General features: G+C 40.2%; 1 protein-coding gene across 11 annotated transcripts in view; it reads right to left on the bottom strand.

Annotated features, from left to right (window-relative positions):
* DNM3 (dynamin 3) overlaps window positions 1–21,318 on the bottom strand; it is a 377,759-nt gene that overhangs the window by 322,142 nt on the left and 34,299 nt on the right. For all 11 annotated transcript variants that reach the window (XM_036342917.1, XM_036342912.1, XM_036342907.1 and 8 more), the window contains exon 2: window positions 2,521–2,594. In XM_036342917.1, the coding sequence (XP_036198810.1) occupies window positions 2,521–2,594 (74 nt within the window). The remainder of the gene's footprint in view (window positions 1–2,520; window positions 2,595–21,318) is intronic.

Below are 21,318 nucleotides of genomic sequence, written 5' to 3' on the forward strand. Positions count from 1 at the left end.
AGTGCTTCTCACCGTGTGACTCGGGGAGCAACAGCTCTCAAGAACTTCTTCCTTGGCTGTAGCTCTTCACAATGCAGCACCTGGGCCCTAGCCCAGACCTGCTGAATCACAACTGCCGAGCGGGATGCCCAGCAACCCCCAGGAACCTTATGCACATGGAAATGTCAAAATACCTCTACTCAAGGGACATTAAACCAGGAATCTGCGCTTGGTATGCTAACCTCCCCGTCAATCGGGAGCCAGCACTGGACCAGAACGAGGTCAAAGCTGTAGTTAAGAAAGAATGTTTTCAGAATCACATGTTTTCACCATGAGGTTAACTTGTAACAGTGAAAAGAAAATAAACATTTAGTCCTCTGCAAAAACAGACTACCATACTGAAATATCCATTGTAATCAAATTCAGATATTTCAATGTAAAACAAAATGAGGTCCATAGATTTAAAATATTTCTAATATTGTTATTCAAAATAAGACTTGTGTGTTTTCACTCTTATGTCTCAGTCTACATTATGACAGTAGAAAACAAGTCCTGGCCATTGTATATAAATGAGGGTTTGAAGTCTCTCTAAATCTACAAACTTCTTTAAAATATCTCACCTGTGAAAAGATGACATTTTTCTCTGGACACCGCCTGTTACAGGAGGACACAATCTCCTCAAAGACCCTCTCCCCAGTTGTACCTGGACTCACAAGGCCCTTCATGCCAACCTGAGGATGGAGCCTGGTGGGCAGCCCCTCGCTCCGCCCCTGGTGATTCACAAGCCTCACAAGCCTCGCTCCTCGGACCTGAACTCGCTCCTCGGACCTGAACTCTGTGTCTCCATCTTTGTTAAAATGGTCATTTACAGCAACTCCAACCAAGGACCCAAAATACTGAATAGTAACAGTTCTCCAATAAATTACAAGTCCTGTGTAATTTTTAAAACATGGACACGTTACATGGTACAGTCAATGCAAATCAAATTTGGGAAATCAAATGTTGATGAATTAATAATATATTTGATGTGCGTGAAAGGAGGAAGCAGCAAGGAAATCTTTTACAAAAGATCATTTCTGTAATTTGAACAATTATCTTCAATTTACCCATTTTGTAATTTCTGATTTTTAACATCTTCATTTCTTACACTAATGTCATTGAAATAAAGCAGAGGGAGGTGATACAATAGCATTTAGAGGAATATTTTAACATAGTAAAGTACTCCGGGAGACAAAACCACTTGTCCTTACTCATGCTCTACAGGTTTTACTTTTGTAAGTCCTTAACAGTCAGTAACTTTTAAACCAAAGACTTGGATTCTGATGTTTTAAAAAACCACCTTTCCTTCGGGGGGAAGGTCACATCAAATTCACAATAGATCACTTCTTAAAGCAGTGACACTTTCAACATACTCAGTAGTTCATCAAAAATAGAACATTCAGCCTGGCCAGTGTTGCTCAGTGGTTGAATGTTAACCTATGAACCAGAAGGTCATGGTTCGATTCCCGGTCAGAGTATATGCCCAGGTTATCAGCTCAATCCCCAATGTGGGGCATGCAGGAGGCAGCCAATCAATGATTCTCTCTCATCATTGATGTTTCTATCTCCCTCTCCCTTCCTCTCTGAAGTCAATAAAAACATACTTTTAAAAAACAGAACACTAAGACATATTAGCTTTCTCAGTCTGACATGTCACTTAACCCGTAAACAGTAAGATCAGGTGCTGAGCCGAAGGCCCAGTGAGTTGCTGACAAATGTTTAACAGCTGGCACCCAAAGGGGCAAAGAGGCCTGATCCACACCATTTGCCAATTTCCATCCTGTAAATACTCCCACTATGACCATCTTCAAGCTACCTCCATGATGTCCCTGAATACGGAGATGGAACAGGAGGTACACCATCGGGTCTCGGAAGCTGGCCCAAGCCAGTTTCAACATGGCACCAGGGGAAGCCTACGGGCACTGGAAACTGTCCCCTTGTCTTACAAAGACCCTCTACCTACTCCCTTGCTCTTGATACTGCAGTCCTTACCCATCACCTCAGCAATGCCTTGTCCAACTCTTGTCCCCCAAGCCACACCTTCGGAAACCCCTCAGGGGGATGAAAGGACACCTCCTATACTACAACCACACGGAAAGAGCAAAATGTGGGGGGAACTGCAGGTAAGTCTGCACTTAGTGGTGGAGTGGAGGGATTCCTCACTTGATGACTTTATTTCTCCGGGAAGTAGGAGTATTAGTGGTTATGCTGTACAGTACAGATGAATTAATTACAAAGATAAAATGTTATTTTCTAGACATAATTACCAGGATAAAATATTATTTTCTGGGTGTTTAAAAATCTACAATCAAATGAAGCTTTCCCATTAATGTAATCAAAGGAATTAAAAGAACAACGAGGAGGGAGCATTTGGAGAGAAGTGCAGGCAGCTCCCCACAGCAAGGTGATCACAGAAACGGTTCTGTGGCTATTACCCAACACCCAGAAATGGAGGCACCAGGTATACGAGATGTCCGTGTGGCAAACATCCTCTTTCCTTACCTGTTTTGGAAGTAACAAGCTGTAGTACAAGAGGCCGTCTCGTCACGATGCCTGACCCTCGAGGGAGAAAGTCTCTAAAAAAAAAAGAAGAAATAATAGATGAAGGCATTAAGGAATTCTGATGACTTGTAAATTTATGTCATGTTCCAGAATAATTCTCATAATTCCAAGCTTTTCAATGTATCACATGTCTAAAGAAGGCCAGACTCATCTTATAAAAGAAGCATTTGCCCGAAGTAAAAATAAATAAAAGGGTGGGCCTCTTATATTGCATACTGATCCATGTGCTTTATCCTGATGGCTGGAATTAATGAAAGTTTGCATTAATTTACTGTGTCCTGTCAATTAACTTGTATGATCAGAGAATCAGCATTAACAGAAACATTTGATGCAGAAATTAATCCTTAAACTTTTTTTTTAATATATTTTACTGATTTTTTACAGAGAGGAAGAGAGAGAGATAGTTAGAAAAATCGATGAGAGAGAAACATCGATCAGCTGCCTCCTGCACATCTCCTACTGGGGGTGTGCCCGCAACCCAGGTACATGCCCTTGACCGGAATCGAACCTGGGACCCCTCAGTCCGCAAGCCGACGCTCTATCCACTGAGCCAAACCGGCCTCGGCAAATTAATCCTTAAACTTTTTTAGAATTAAAAAATTCAGTACTCCATTTGACTTCAAGATCAATATTAGTACCATCAAATACTGACCATTATTAAAAGTACATTAGATTGTATCTTCTAAATATCCTGAAATTTTTCTCCATATAAAACGTGGGATCAAGTGCAGATAAATATTGTGTATGTAGAATTAACAGCGATATATATTGCAATGTGAGTTTGATTTATTTCACTCCTGATTAATGGAAGTTTTTAATAAATAAAGATGCATTTGAATGGCATGTTAATATAACTAGATCAATGAAACTGCAGCAAAGAAAGTATTATATAATCACATCTGCAGTGCCACATAAATCATGCAGATTCTGTGGTGTCAAAGAAGAATTCATGCACGTGCCTAAAACACAATTTTTAAACACATTTAGAATGCCTCACAACTTTGAGAAAAACCATCATTTAAAAAATCACAGAGTTCTATTCTATTCTATTCAAAGTAAGTCTCTGACTGAATGCCAGTGTTTCTCAAAAACTGGTTCCAGGACCACCAGAAAGTGTTATAACCACTGATCCCACCACCGGTCCTGACCCTACAACTTCAAGAATATTCAGGGGTATGTAGCCTCTGTGCCCTTTAACAGGTTGGGGGGGGGGGGGGCTGGGAGGGGGTCCAGATGTTCACCTTGGTTTGAGCACTGGCCTCCACTTAGTGGGTGAAAATGGCAGGGGGTATACTGAGAGTTGTGTAGGAAACTGGCAGACCAGAACTTCAACCCAGATGGGGTTTCAATGAAACAGGTTAAAGGCCAGCAAGAAAGCTGCAAAAGCCCTCTAGCTGCCCTGGTACTTGAGAATGAAGAGTCACAGACATAAATTTAAGCATAATTTCCCCTACTACCATTCATTTTGCTGACAGGGGAAATAACACAGAACAGCCTTTTCACTAAGTTAGTGACTTTACTCCTTAACTCCAAGGCCAAGCTCATTTAGAATGTCACTATATGTGACTAAAATGAAGAATGGTGCCCTAACTGGTTTGGCTCAGTGGTTAGAGCATTGGCCTGTGGACTGAAGAGTCCCAGGTTTGATTCCGGTCAAGGGCATATACCTTGGTTGCAGGCACATCCCCAGTGGAGGGTGTGCAGGAGGCAGCTGATTGATGTTTCTCTCTCATCGATGTTTCTAACTCTCTATCCCTCTCCCTTCCTCTCTGTAAAAAATCAATAAAATATTTTTTTTTTTAAAAAAGAAGAATGGTGAAGCTACCGACTTGTCTTTGCTCTAAAAAATGCCACCTAAAATAAAGATTATTTATCTATCAAAAAAATAAATCACTGAGGAATAAGTGCTAGGGAGAGAGTGTGGGCCCTGCACCAGGTGGGCACCGAGTCTGAAATCCAATGGGAAGATACAGGCCTGCATGTAGAAAAGCGTTAAAGAAGAGGACGGATACACTATACCGCAGTTCAGGGAAGAGAGACTGAGACTCTCCTTTTGAAAATGTCTGAATACATACAATTTAATGTTCTTTTAATGTTCTCCAAGGACTACAATAGAACATTTGCCAGTTTGGATGGTTGCAATAACCATTTTAAATTCAATCAAAATGTACGGAGCATATACTCTGTGCCTAGAACCAAAAAAGGAAGAAGTTAATTTGATAACCAAATAGATTTAAAAAAAAAAAAAAAAGAAAAAGAAAGAAAGAAAGAAAGAAAGAAAGAAAGAAAGAAAGAAAGAAAGAAAGAAAGAAAGCCGAAACCGATTTGGCTCAGTGGATAGAGCGTCGGCCTGTGGACTGAAAGGTCCTAGGTTCGATTCCGGTCAAGGGCATGTACCTGGGTTGCGGGCACATCCCCAGTAGGAGATGTGCAGGAGGCAGCTGATCGATGTTTCTCTCTCATCGATGTTTCTAACTCTCTACCTCTCTCCCTTCCTCTCTGTAAAAAATCAATAAAATATATTTTTAAAAAAAAGAAAGAAAGAAAAGAAAATTTCAGAACGAAGGGTTGGGGGAATCTGTTTGAGCTATGGCGCCACAGATGAGGGTTCAGGATACGTAGATGCCAATGAGAAATATACAGGTCTTAATGCCATTTAATGAATCAAAATATTTTCTTTAAAAAAAAACACAAAAAAAAAAACACAGGAAAGCTAGAGAAGAAGAAAGGAGGGAGGGAGGAAGAGGGGGGAAAGGAGGTCCCATTACTTAATTCCTTTGTGCTAGGTTCTGTTTTAGCTCATGCTTATGGCCATATATTGATAATCCTTTTGAATATAATTAAAGCAAAACAGAATGTACCAAGCACTTTAAATAGCAAATAACTACCATCTGTTTGGCTGAAAAGAAAGCCCACAGATACCTCTTACTTTTTTATTCAGCAAACAGAATTTTGCAGTAAGAGGAATAAATAGTCTCAGGTATCCAGGTCCCTACTTATTAACTCACACTGCCTGGCCCCCTTCATGGCTCCATTAGTCCTCCCAAAGTCCAAAGATCTGGTAACCAAATCTTGCTGTTTGGAGATCTCCCCTGACTTCACAGGATGATCGGAAGTGCAATGAAACCCTAGAGAGGATTTCTCTCTGCTGGAGAGTGAGAGGCTAGGCTGGCATCTGGGAAACGCTAGGTATGCTGATCAGCAGCATGGAAACCACATACCCAGCAGGTTCCTGCGGATAGAGCTAAGGGGTGACCCTCCAATGACACACCGAGAACCTGGCTTTGAGTCCAGCCCTAGCACTGAATGGGCAAAATTCCCTCTAAACTCAGTTTCTTTTGCAACTAAACTGAGATAATCCTGTGGATCAAAGGAAATAAATACAACATATGACAACTTTTTAAAAACACACGTACCATGGGAGAAAATAGTACTGTTACTATTGTTATAGCTACGATATAGCCATAGTACATTTTCCCTGATAATGTAGCAGTCTCTTATCTAAAAACACTAAATCTCTACATACAATATTTTAACATTTCATGAATGGCGTTTGGAGGTGAGAGGTCTCAAACCCCACCTGCACTGTTCCCTTGGCGTTGGCCAGCTGCACTGGTTTGGAAAACTCAGCCCTGATTCCTAGTCCCATTGACAGGGACTCAAGGCACTGACACAAACAACCATGAATCATTCAGTCGCCATTGAATGCCATCATCCACTTGAATTTTATTATGTTCTGTGCAAAGGTGGTTGGTTTTCTCCCATATGCATATCTTACGGGAAAATTACTTTGCTAAATTATTGCAAAAAAAAATCATGACTGTGTCTTTAGATTACTTTGGTTTTAAACTACATATTTTTGTTTGTTTATGGTCTTATACATATATGCAAAAAGAACATTTGCATGCCATTTTCCTCCAACAAGGACCTTAAGGGAAAGAGCAAGGACAGCAGTCTGCAGACTGACTATGATTAAACTGACTCCATTCTATTGCCTGAATGCCTTATTTATGCATAGACCACAGATTTTTAAGGCAGGACAAGTGCTTTTCTCTCTCACCACAGAGCAGCTACAATGCAAATGCTTTTCTTCTCTCTCAGTCTATCTCAAAAATAGCATTATTCAGCACAGTCTTAACAGCTGGTCTTCAGGCAAGAAGTCAATGTTCCTTCATGGTTTCTTGACTCCTGCAGGAAAAGTAGAGAATGATTCCGATGCTTTGGTCTAAGAACCATCTTGGTGACATTTCTTATTGGCTCTTCCAGAAACTTAAGTTACCAGGAAGTATTATTATTGCTCCCTCAGGAAATGACTGACCTTCGGAAGCCTAAAATAAGAGAGTATACTTACTCTATCAACATAACTAGAGAGGAATTTCCCTCGTGAGTACAAATAAAGTAACTACAGAGATGTTTCTCTTCAATATAGATATAAATGATCATTAACCAGGTGATCTGTTCAATAAATAAATGTTTAACATCGGCCCTTGACTAAAGATGGGAGGCATAAATCTCCCCAAAAAGTTAATTTGTATAGTTGACTCATTCAAAGATAAATAAGCTTTGTCTAAAAGAATGCCATGCAAATGATTATAATAAGCATGACAGGTACAAGGGATAGGTTCCTGAAGTATTGACACAGAACAGACAATAATCTATTCTGCTTGGGAGATTAGCCAGGAACTATTTCATAGAGACACAGCTGGAGGCATTCCACAGGGAATCAGGATACGCAAAGACATGGAAAGCCATGGTAACACAGAAGGTTAAGGAACTACCCACTAAAGCAGTGGTTCTCAACCGTGGCTGCACATTAGAATCACCTGGGAATCTTTTTAAAATCCTGATTTCTGGGCCTCATCCTCTGGAAATTCTGTTTCTTTGTTATGCGGTGGGGCCAAGAGAATAGATGAGTAGGTGTGAAGAGGAGAGGGGTGATGGATATGACTCTGAAAGATACCACTTAATGGGCACCTGTAATAAGTAAACTAATTGAGAGATGGAGAAGGTACTCCTGGATACCAGAAATCAGAGGTACTCCCAAAGCCACACTAGTCTCTTAGATATCTCCACTTAGATGTCCCAATCCAGTCTCTACATTCAACTCATCATCTATCCAACATGCTTCTCTCCATTCTCAATCATAATCCACATCATCAGCATCCACACTTGTCATCCAGGCCAACTGCTTGGGACTCATCCATCCACCCTCTTCCTCTGTCTTCAGGCTCCAAATCAGTCACCTGGTCCTGTTGATTCTACCTTCTTCACATCCCTTAAATGCATCCTCTCTTTACTTCAGTCACCACTCCAGGTGCCACCAACTCTCATCGATTAATAACAATCTCCCAATTCATTTCCCTGCATCCAATTTGAACAGCCTCCAATCCAACTGCAATAGTAACAAAAGTCCCATCACATCATTTCAAGACTCTGAATGACTAAATGACTCATTATCTTTAGCATGAAATCCAAACTGAAAACAAAGCAGAAAAGAAGCCCCGCCCTCTGGTGGCAGTCTCTACACTCTGGAATTCGGTGCTTTGGCACACTCCAAGCTTTCCTCCTGGGAGGCCCTCCCCCACTTCTCCCTCTAGCACCCATGAGAAGCCCTCTTTGAAATCCCCCTATACATGCCTCTGTCTGAGCTCTCCACACACAATGTCACACTGGTCTGTTTCCCTGTCAGCTCCCTCACCCTGTGTTCCCCCTAGTGCCGCCTTCAGTGCCCAAGTATTGAATATTTTTAACACTTCCTACCTACCCTTTAAGGAAGATTTCTCACTGCCCCATATATTCATAACACGGGAGAACATCATTCCCATGTCTGATTCCCCAACAGGCAGACAGCTAAATGGCATTGTATATCACCCGAAAGAACAGGCAAGATAACTTTCAATTTACCAATCATGTGCTGACATCATCTCAATCAATATGTTTATTATGAATTAAGATCCAGCAGTATCCATCAAAGTACAAAATACAGGACATTGGGTGAGACAATATTACTGAGTGTCTAAAGACGTGGAATAAAATTTGAAAGGAACGATTCTTTTAAAATCCTAGAGCCAAGATACTTTGAAAAATCATTCCTTAAAAACAGAGAAGTCTCTTCTAAAATATTATCTTCAAAATATAATTTGATGAGCTCCAAAGTAATCCCTGTACAATTACTATCTCCCAGACCTTCAAAATGATAACCCAATTTGAGAGAGAGAGAGAGAGAGAGAGAGAGAGAGAGAGAGAGAAACAGAGACAATCACTGCCAATTACTGCCCACGCCCTACCCCAGGAAGCACTGAGGTCACGTATTCCACACACAGAACACAATGGCACTGTTAAATGGCCTTGTGCTTGCGTGCCCCAATCCCAGAGCTTTGCCAACCACTGCCATGCCACTTTAATTGCTGAAAGAAGTTAATTATGCAAAAATCCACAGATTTCATTGTAAATTTTCCACTGCAATTTACTTCTTTCCCCTAAACTCTTGGCCCAGTGTAAAAATGTTAGCTCGTATAGGTTTGTAAAAGAATGCATTTATTCTATCAGTTACTCTATAATTTGAAATATTCAATGAACACTGCTAGAATTTCATTTGAAAAACATACAGTTACAAATCCGATTGCAGGAAATACGGTGGATTTATTTATTTATTTATTTATTTATTTATTTTCACTAATACCTAAGAAATTTCAATGTTTGACTTTTAGTCACAAAACTTAACACTTCTAATCAATATGGTTTCATTGAATTTAATTAATCAATAATTCATGTTTCCACTGAAACATTCAAAATGCAAACGTTTCAGAGTCAGAGATCTATTAACTAGCTGAAGAAGTTTAAAAACCATGTGTCTGACCCTCCAGGAGACTCCCTCAGGAACCTAACGCCTGCATCCTTAATCTACTTTATTTGCTGGTTCACAGAGTCAGTTTGTCAAGAATTAGAACACCAGATTAATGAGTTACAGTACAAAGCAGAAGCACTTAGCTGTTGCTCTATTCCAAATCACAGACTATGCTTTACACTGGGTATCTGCCATGCAAATTAATGGCAAGAGACTACTAAAGGGACTGCTAGTTACCTGCCCAATATCCATTTCCCCCTTATTTCTTAGCAACAGAATCCCAATTTTGTTGGGCATGGGAATGTACCCAACTTTGAGTAACAAATGGACCAAGTAAATTTACATATCCTGGCCACCCTTGCAAACCGGGTGCCCACATGCCTAAGTTTTAGTCAGTAAGATGTCACTAGAGCTTGTTGAGTGATGTCAAGGATATTTCCCTTCAAAAGGTCTGATTTAGCTGATGTGCACCTTTTGCCTTTCCCTCTACTCCCCATCACTGATACATGACAGCAGAGTGGCAGCAACCTCCTTAAACCACAGGCAACCTGGAAGATGGGCTAAGGGCTGCAGAACAAAGGAAAACAAGGTGTCTGGGACAGTGGTGGCACGGAGTCACTGGACCAGCCCCGTACTGCCTAAGGAAGAGAATGAGAAAGAGAGAGAGAGAGAGAGAGAGGCACATGTGCTTTAGAAAAGTGTTTCCCAGCCGTCTTTTTATTAGGGCCCCCTAGGGAACCTTATTAAACATTTTCCCCATTTGATTTCTCCCTATTAAATTTATATACACGGATATACTGTATATATGTACTGTATGTATATCTGTACTTTTTACATAAAAATAATAAGGTTTTTGCCCCCTTGGAGGCAATATCATCCCCCCTCCCCCCTTGAGAAGATGTACTATGGATCAAAGAAGAATAAGAGAACCCGGGATGCTAAATATTTGGACCTATATGTTATCTCTTCCTGTAGGGTTTCTAAAAGAGATGTATGTAGAAAGGACAAAGCCAAATGGCTTTTGCCTCAAACCCCAATACATCCCCTTCCCAGCCCTGGAAACATGGGCTGGACCACAGGGAACCCTCTGGCTTAGTTAAGAGGCAGGCTTAAGGCTAGTACCAGAGAGGCCAAAAGGCCTCCCTTGCCCCTTTTCATGAAGCCCATACATGAATCTCAGAATGTTCTCTGGCACCATCCAGTGAGAAGAAGGGCAAGAGAACACGTATCCAATGACGAGGGCCTGGCCAACCCTTCCCTACTAAGGCCTGACTTGGAGAATGGCCCAATTACTGTCCTTGGTCCTGAATGTCTATTATTGTTCCTTGGCAGGGGGCTGGAAGGGAAGAACATATATAAAAGTATAAGTAAGCTACCCTAGTCAATACTGTGGGTGCTCTTCTGTTTTCACTTTTTCTAAGAGATTGGAAGAAAAATTGGGTATTTAATTGAAAGCCAAAAAAGAATAGGTTAGTTTACCCACTAAAACAGAACAGAGAGCCACAGTCACACTATATATTTAATAGAACAAGAGTCTGATTAAGTATTGAGGAGGGCCTGACTGGTGTGGCTCAGTGATTGAGAATCAACCTATGAACCAAGAGGTCATGGTTCAATTCCCAGTCCTAGATGTGGGCTTGATCCCCAGTAAGGGGCGTGCAGGAGGCAGCCGATCAATGATTCTCTCTCATCATTGATGTTTCTCTCTCTCTCCCCGTCTCCCTTCTTCTCTGAAATCAACAAAAATACATGTGTTGTTTTTTTTTAAGTATTGAGGAGGAAATTAAGTGGACCCTTGGGTCCCACTCCTTCTTAGCATTCTGGAAGCCTCATCCATTATCCCCCTACAAAAGGCTTTTATTCCCAAGTGTCTTCACACTAATCTCAGACCTCTATATTGACCCCTCTACCACAGAAGCCCTTCCCCAATGCACCTTTCTTTACCCACCTTGCCCTGATACACAGAAGGCTGGCAGCTCCTGTGGGAAGCATTTCCTCATATGCCAGCAGAGTTAGGTGTTCCTCCTCTTTTTTCCAAAGTACCATGAACCCGTCTTATCCCCTCCCCTAGACAAGTTCCCTTAGGACAGGGACCTATTTCTGTAAGACCAGTGTTCAGCACAGCGCCTGGCACAAGGAAGAAGATGCTCAATGGTGACTTGATGTACAAATATAGCCAACATTCTATGAATTAGAGCCAAATCTATTGGAAAAATAAATTTTAAGGGATGATTAGTACTTATAATAATAGCTAGCATGCAGTAAGTGTTAACTGCCATCATCATTATCATTATTTTTATAAGAAATAGTAATGTTACCCTAAAATATGGAATTATTACACGTTTGTTTCAGAAGCTGCTACATCCCCATAGCAACAAGCAGTGGTTACTTTTTGCTAGCCAGAGGCATGTGGCTCTATTGTCACACCGTATATCTAGAGTTTTGGGTGGTGTGCAAAAGAAAGTATGTCCAAATACACACCTATAACGTTGACCTTTTCATCTCTCCCTCAAAAGTCATCAGCTACCTAAAGGCTTCATTCTTTAAGAGCTCTCACTACTATTCTACTGCAGCACATGGAAAAGGTTAATGAAAACCATGGAATGAGAGCTTCCAGCCAACAAAAGAGTCAACACACATTCCAGCCACAGTGTGCTCAATTCAAACAGGGAGTGAAATGAACCCCCTGGCATCTAGAGTATTCCACGAGCGTGTGGCAAGTGTTATTTCTATCCACTTGAAAGCACCAGTGAAAAGAGCTCAAATATTCAGAAAAGAAAAGCTCTCCCTCCCCATGAGGAGAAGCATTTATCAGCACTTAATGGCCCTCTTTCATTGCCTTTCCACTGACGCATCTCTAATTGTTCCAATTCTAATTGCAAGTAGCAAAACCGATAATGGTGAAAGTCTACAGTTCAGTGCATGGGTGGCAAAAAGAGGTATTTAACAGCACAAACCAGATATAAAAAGTATATGACAACATGGGATCTGGGCAGGTGACATCACAATGAAGAGAGAAGGAGGTTTAGAGAGCTGGTCACCAAACCAGCTTAGGTTCCAGCGGCGACCTCGACACATCATCTAATCTATGAGACTCAGTTTCTATGTCTTTAAAATATGAGGACTGAACCAATGTCTTCCAATGCCTCTGCCATTTCCAATATCCTATCAATCTCTGATGTTGGAAGGTAAGCAAGATGTGCAGAAGCTAATCCCACCCCCTGGTATTCTAAGCAATCTTAAGGCTTCCTGTTTTCACTTCCATAACTGGGGATATTAGTATCCAGCTTAAGTCCTATGTCTTTTATTTTTCTCCCCACTACCATACATGGCAGATAGCAGGTGCTCAAAAATACTAGAGAGACGGAAAAAGTGGAAGGGAAGGGAGGGAAGATAAAGAGAGGGGAGGGCAGCGAAGGGGAGAGGAGAAGGGGAGACGGGATTGAAGAGAGGGGAGAGGAGGAGAGAGAAAGGACTGAAGAGAGGATGGGAGGAGGGAGAAAAGGGCTGAATAATTTAATATGGCTAAAGCATTGCATATAAAAGAATAGTGATGAATGGCAGCTTGAACTATGGGTTTCTTGCTGTTAAGAAAGATCATATTAGGAAATTTCAAATTTAGAGAATATACTATATTAGAGAATATTGCAGAGATAATATCTATTGGATGCCTTCTGGCCTCAGAAATTAAGGTGCTAAAAAATGTAAATATCTGATAGGCTATGCAGGATTAGGTATTAATAATTGTCGTGATACTTTAAAATAACTGAACACAAATTATTTTTCATCACTGAATAGTTTTCTGCATTGTTAGTAGTTAATATCAATATGGGTAAAATAAATAAACAAACACCAGTCAGTTGAATATGAAAATATGAGATTTGGAAGTGAGAGAAGAAAAGATAGAAAGAAATTTCTTGGTTCACTAGATGAAAAGCAGCATTTCTAACACAAGAATTCTAACATTAGCAGAAAATATTAACAAAATAGAAGCACTTTAAATCCTTTAATTACATATTATGCAACTAAATCTATATTACTTTCGCTAATCTGAACATGAATATTTGCTACTCTAAAGCTGATAAAGTTAGTGTCTTCTCCAGGGTGAAACAGTTTTCCTGCTTTCCTCCTGCAGTCCATTCTACGGCACTCACTGGGTACCGGGTATAGACATAAGGTAACCTGTCCCATGAGAGTTCCCTCCACACCAAGTTTCTTAAAAGAGGATTCTAATATCATGTCTCCTTGATTTCTAACACATCTTGACCACTCACATTCAGGTCAATCTTCCACCTCACCCTTAAATCTGCCCTCACCAAGATCACCAATGACTGTCTTATTTCTAAAAATAGTGGGACTCCCAGAACTTGTCTTACTTCTCTCAGCAACACCTGATATTTAGGCAAAGCTCTCTCCTGATCTCTCTCAGCTGACCTCCCCCTCTGCACTCCCTCCTGCTTTTACTCCTTCTGCGTGCTCTACCACAGTGATTTCATCCACTCCCTGCTAATGATTCCCCTTCACGAATCTGAGCTCCAGGCTTCTACATGTTATATCAACATATCATAAGCACCCAAACTCATCATGTCCCAAACTGAACACACTCATGTCCCAATCTGCTCCTCTTCGTTTACCCCCTATCATTATGAATGGCACCACCAGCCAATCGGCCAAGTACAAATCTGAAAGGCATCCTGATTCTCTACCCATCCTTTATTGTCCTAACACAAGCCCTCATAAATCATTTATTGCCAGTCCTTCTCCACGCCCCAGTCTCTTCCTTTGCTGCACCCTGAACTCTGAGTAGTGCCCTGCAGATTCCATCTTCCTCCTTACATCCTTGACTGCACACACAGTTCCGTCTATCTGGAGTACTCTCCCCCTTGCCCACATGAGCTTCAAAACTCAGCTCAGCTAACAGCCCCAACAAGATTTTGTTACCTGCCTAGGCTGGGCCCTGATATCTCTATGCTGAACTTATTTTTTGTAGAAACCTATATTTTAGAGCCAAGTACACATATTTGTCCATTTTCCATCTCCCCAACCAGCCTGCCAATTGCTAGAAAGCAGGAACCATGTCTAATGCATCTTTGTATATCCAGAGTTTAGTATAATTCCTGGGAAACCATAGGCCCTCAATTAATGCTTTATGAATAAACAAAAAAACAAACCCTGAGTAACTTCCAATGTCCACATTTCTGTGCATCCTGCCTGTTACTCCTCTCAAAATCCTATCCATTCTTTATCAACCCATTCAAATATCATTTCACTTCTGAAACCTTCCCGGACTCCACTCCCACTCATTTCTCACCTCTCATGGTGACTAACTGCAGTGCAATGCAGACAGCTTTTCTATTAGACGGCTGTTCTCTTGCAGGAGGCTTGAGAGGAAGGACAATCCAATTTGTCTTTTAGTTCTCTCAGAGCTAGTGCTCTCCTTACTTAGGATTCTTTAGAGGAAGGCACGTTCACATTTGAAAGGAACTGAAAGCAACACACTAGCAAAAAACCTCCTCTGTGCTAAAACTCAGCAGCATCTCACAATAGAGCTTTCAAAGGCAGTTACAGATGCTGTGTGCAAGGCTGCTTATGAGCCATCACATGGCAGCAACGGGGACAGCACACCAGCACCAAATCCAACACAAAGAGCAGAGATGAAACCTGCTCTGTTCCTGCTGATACCACTGAGGCCACTGCTCCCTCAGCTGGGCTCAGAGCAAACAGGGCCCAGGGCAGCCCACAGCCCAGCTAGGCAAGTAAGCGACGGTGCCCAGGGCACTGGCTCCCAGCATACTGGCTCCCAGAGTCCCACCTGCCCTCCTGCATCACATTAGTCTCAAATAAAGCCCATCATCCCTGTCTCCTAAAATGTCAATAGCATAACCCCCTGTTGAATTAACATGACTTAAAATGAAATTGTGATTAGAAAAAATATAAACATCCAAAAGAGGGGTCAACCTATCACACAATGGAATACTAGTAATCATTAAGAACAGAAGAGTTAGTAACATGAAAAAATTTTCACTCTCTACTATTTAAGTGAAAAAGTAAGTTAACAAACCTAATTATTGAGTATGATCTGTGTGTGTGCGTGTGTGTGTGTGTGTGTGTGTGTGTGTGTGTGTAATTACATTTTTAAGTCATATAGCATACCAGTATAACATAATGGAACATAAGCCCTAGCCAGTTTGGCTCAGTGGATAAAGTGTCAGCCTATGGACTGAAGGGTCCTGGGTTCAATTCGTCAAGGGCACATACCTGGATTGCAGGCTTCTTCCTGGCCTGGACCCTGGTCGGGGCGTGTGCAGGAGGCAACCAATTGATGTCTGTCTCTCACATCAATATTTCTCTGTCTTTCTCTCTCTCTTCCACTCTCTCTAAAAATCAATGGAAAAATATCCTTGGGTGAGGATTTAAAAAATAACATAATGGAACATAAGATAAATCTATGCCAAATTGTTTAAAGTACTTAACTTCTAAGTGTCTAGATTATAGGTGATTTTAATTTTCTTATCATTTTATCAGTATTTTCTAAATATTCTTCAATGAACATGTATTTCTTTAATAAGGGGGGAAACAAATTTCAGAAAATGAAATGGCCATCTTCTGATCAAATTCTATAAATCTCTAAATCTTCACAAATACATTCAATCTTTTATTTATATCTTAAACACTTAAAATAATTGCTTTCTCATCTCAGTCTTATTCAGAGTCACAGGGGTTGGGGCAAGATATGTAGGGTCACAAAATGCCATCTTCGTGTGCTCGATAAAATGCTTACTTATGAAGCTCGGTCCAAAATAAAAAAAAAATGAGATATGTACTAATTTAAAAATAAGTTTTTATTTTTAAAAGGTTGGGACAAAGACATAAAACCAAGGTTAAATTCTACTACCACTGGTCAATTAGGGCACAGATCAAATTTTGTTATGTTCATATAGAAAATGCCAGGTTGTTAACAGTAAAGGGAGTACTTGTCAGATGGTAGACTCACTACCTTCACATGAATGAATGAGATGATTTGGAAAGATGCATATTTTTGCTCATTCTGCAGGTATTGAAGTATTCATCATGGAACAGCATGTGCTAATCTAGGTTTTCAGTCCAAGAGAAAGGCATGACTACTCACTACAGTCAAGTCCCTGACATCCCTGCTCCACCATGAAAGGTCTGCGGTGGCATCTGTGGAACAAGATAACAGCTAATGTCGTTTAAGGGGGAAAAGCCTTCAAATAAAAGTGGACTAGGGGGAAGTAGCTTATATTAATTAGAGGAACATCGTTTGAAATTTAAATTTGACATTTGAAAGGAGCAAAACAAATCCTACCTGATGGATGTCTTGTTTGTTTGGTTGCTCATTTTTACTGTCCAGATTTGACAAAGTAAAAAGGAGGAAATAGTCATTGCCTTTTTTTTTTAACTGTCCTATGAAATTTAGCCATATGGTAATGAATTAGAGTTGGAGACATCAGTATGGATGGACTCAAGTTTGGTTAAACATAGATACTGATGTCACACACAGAAATATTTATTGATATGTTTATACATGGGCATATATATACATATGTGTGTGTGTGTGTGTGTGTATATATATATATTTACATATGTATATACATACACACACACACATATATATATATATATATCCTTGCTCTGTCAGGTGAGAGGGCCTAGAAGCAACTACATACCAGTAGTAATGAGCACACCTAGCATCCAGATCTTGGTTTCCAACACCATTCTCCAGTAAAAGGAGGAACAGCCAATTCCAGAAATATAAAAGGCCAGGAAATATAAAAGGTGATCCTGAAGCATCTTACAGTAATAGGAAGAAAGTGCTCAAAACACACATGCCCATGTGCATGTGTGCATGCGCACACACATACTCTCACACACACACAACACAATGATGGGAATATGTCAAAGTTGAGCACAGAAGCCCACTGCAAGATCTCCAAGGGGAACAGTCTGAGAAACAAAATAAATAAAGTAGTATTGGATTATAACCCAGAGTATAAAATAAATATCCATGAGTCCATGCTGATATAACTAAATGGTTGGATTAATTAATTAATTAATGGAGAATAATCAAATCTGCCGAGAATTGCAAGTAAGTTACGTATATAACCCACCCTCCGAAGATGAAGCATAATTCCCACTCAAGTGTAAGTTGTACACAGTGATTTCCTTTTAAAGAGCACAGAATGGAAAGGGAGGAACCCAGCAAATAGGATCTCAATCAGGGGATCATGGTCAACATCAACATATTGATGTTGCTACGATGTGATGAAATGGTAATTTCTCTCTGTGGTCTTTCTCCAAAATACAAATACCGCATGAAAGAGACGCCAGACCAATCCAATTAAGAGACTTTCTACCGAATACCTGACCAGTACTCCCCAAAATTGTCAATATCACCAAAGACAAGGAAAGTTTGATAAAGTGTAGGGTACATGGAAATTCTCTATACTTGTTTTTGCAATTTTTCTGTAAATCTAAGACAGTTCTAAAATAAAACGTTATTTTAAAATAATTTGGGAAGAGCTTACATATGTACTCTATATGATGATTACCAAAGTTATACCTCTAGCCCCAGCTCTAAATCTATATTATAGGCATCAACCACCTCCAATTACCCGGATGAGAAATTCTCAGATCTGATGTTTTGATCATTGTGTCCTTTCCACTTTGATGCTCTTCCTCTCTTGGGTGAGCTATTGGTTATCCCAGAACAATTTGGTTACAAAGCCATATAAACCCACTTATATGGGAAGGTTTTCAGAAACCAATGTATTTATAAGACCAGATTTTTCAGTAACCACATCCATTGTTATTTTGCCTTCAATTCAGAATGCTTGACTACTTTTGCTGCTGTGATTGGTGTCTAATTATCAAGACCAAAATAATATTGTCCTAAATAGATTTATACACACCTTGACCCTCCACATACACACACACACACACACACACACACACACACACACACACACACGCAGGCTATGCCACTTATGTAATTATCAAACTTATTTTGAAGAAGTGTCAAAATTTTTAAAAGACCAACTTAACTGATTTTCTTCCCCATTGGAAGTTGTTTATAAGTTAAGTCAAATGACATTTAAATTTTTATATGAATTCTTTTTAATCCAGGCAACCAGGGAATAGCAGGAAACCGTTGTTCTAACATTTATTTATTTTGTTAAATATGGTTTTATGGATTTTAGAGAGAGAGAGGAAGGGAGAGGGAGAGAGAGAAACATCTATGAGAAAGAAACATCAATTGGCTGCCTCCTGCACATCCCCCACTGGGGATCAAGTCCACAACCCAGGCATGTGCCCTGACTGGGATTGAACCAGAGACCTCTCGGTGCATGGGATGACGCCCAACCAACTGAGCCAAGGCCTAACCCTCAAATATGTTCTGTTCAATGCCTATTTTAAAGCCAGTTTTACTTCAGGAAAGTCACCGTCTCAATTTGAAATAAACTGGATTAGGCTTTATCTCTAGGAAAGCATCTGTTAGTTTTCTAGGAAAATGAAGCAACTAGACATTTTTTTTTTCCTACTTGGCCAGAAATGCAACTTCTATATAAATTCACTGAATGAGTACTTCCAATACCAGGCTGAACTTAGCTTTAAAAAGCAAAATCTTAAAAATGAAACTGGAACGCAGATCCACTATGAACATTATTTTTAGCGTCCTTCTTACAGTACAATATCCAACTAAGCTTTAAATATGTCCTCACACAAGGGGTTGCTGCCAGGGTCCACTCTTCTCTTTTGATGTGAGCTCTAAGGAGCTTGCACATGGCATGTAAATGAGAATGCGGCCCAATAAACAGCTCATTTTAGGGCACTCTGTGACAGCTTTGCAGGAGAGGATTGATACAGGGTCCCCAGGCACGCTGTAAGGTGCCTTAATGTTCAGCCACCTCTCTCTTCCTCTAGCCCTCTTATTGGTAGACCCCACACTGTTTGAGAATAGATATCTGAAGAACTGGACCCAAGATCATTGTTTGATTCATTGATCTTGTTGCAAATAACTAGGGATGCTTTGGAGAGTAGAGACTGGTACTCGTACTTTTATTCGTTGATTTTTTTTTTCCCTTACCCTACTTTTTAGCAGTCAGTATCGTTTACAAATATGCAAACTATGGCTGGTAACTCCTAATTCAGAGGAATACAAAATGAGGCTTAAACTCGGATTGAGATGGCTACCGCACAGCTAGACGTGCATGTAGGCACTGAGGGTACTACATTGAGTATACTAAGTAGTAATGCTAGAAATAGACACCTAAACCCACATCTTTCATCTTTCACCACAATCCTTGGCGACTATTCAGTTGGTCTCTGTTAATCTATTTCCTGTAAAGCATAGCCTTAAGGAGGCTCTCTAGCATCCTAAACAGTGGCCTTATCCCCATCTATCTTCTAGGGCAGTGGTTCTCAACCTTCCTAATGCCGCGACCCTTTAATACAGTTCCTCATGTTGTGGTGATCCCCAACCATAAAATTATTTTCGTTGCTACTTCATAACTGTAATTTTGCTATTGTTACGAATCGTCATGTAAATATCTGATATGCAGGATGTATTTTCATTGTTACAAATTGGACATAATTAAAGCATAGTGATTAATCACAAAAACAATATGTAAGTATATATGTGTTTTCTGATGGTCTTAGGCGACCCCTGTGAAAAAAAAGGTCGTTCGACCCCCAAAGGGGTCGCGACCCACAGGTTGAGAACCGCAGTTCTAGAAGAAGCTTTAATGAAAACATACAAAAAGCCCTTTCTCCAGTCTTTAACCTGTTTTTGTTTGTTTGCCCTCACCTTTTCAAAAACTTCAGCTAATTCTCAGCTTAGCCTCCCTGACACTATCCTGCCTACACCTTCCAATCAGAGAGTCAGGGTAGCCGGGAGCCATTGTTCTAACTATGAAATACGTTTTGTTCAATGTGTATTTTAAAGTCAGTTGTACTACCCGAAAGTCACCAACTCCATTCTAAATACTACTCTTGTATTCTCCTTAGTTGCATGCCCATCCCTTGATATTTTGTCTATTGTCTGTATGCTTCCTGTTCTGCGTTGTCTCTATCACTGTCTGTTAGATAAACCGCTTTGCCCATAAAACTTTCACTCCCGTTTAGATCATTCACAAGGAAATCATCAGCATTTCTTGTTTGTTTATTATCAACCATCTTCATGAGTCATAGTTCTTTTTAAAATATCTTTTTTCTCCTTTTGTTAAGTTTCATGAGATCCCTGTAAATGTTGGAAATTAAACCCTTATCGGTGGTATCATTGGCAAATATGTTCTCCCATGTAGTGGGTCTTCTTGTTGTTTTGTTGATGGTTTCCTTTGCTGTGCAAAAGCTTTTTATTTTGATGTAGTCCCATTTGTTTATTTTCTCTTTAGTTTCCATTACCCTAGGAGCATTATCAGAGAAGAAATTTCTTCGGCATATGTTTGCGATTTCGCTGCCTGTGGATTCCTCTAGTATTTTTATGGTTTCCCGTCTTACGTTTAAGTCTTTTATCCATTTTGAGTTTATTTTTGTGTATGGTGTGAGTTGGTGATCTAGTTTCATCCTTTTGCATGTATCTGTCCAATTTTCCCAACACCATTTATTGAAAAGACTGTCTTGACTCCATTGTATGCTCTTGCCTCCTTTGTCGAATATTAATTGGGCATAGTGGTTTGGGTTGATTTCTGGGGTCTCTATTCTATTCCATTGATCTATATGTCTGTTCTTGTGCCAGTACCAAGCTGTTTTAAGAACAGTGGCTTTGTAGTACAGTTTGATATCTGGTATTGAGATCCCACCTACTTTGTTCTTTCTCAGTATTGCTGCAGCTATTCGGGGTCTTTTTTTATTCCAGATGAATTTTTGGAACG

The sequence above is a fragment of the Myotis myotis genome, unplaced genomic scaffold (genome assembly GCF_014108235.1).
Source record: "Myotis myotis isolate mMyoMyo1 unplaced genomic scaffold, mMyoMyo1.p scaffold_m19_p_18, whole genome shotgun sequence".
NCBI classification, from domain to species: domain Eukaryota; kingdom Metazoa; phylum Chordata; class Mammalia; order Chiroptera; family Vespertilionidae; genus Myotis; species Myotis myotis.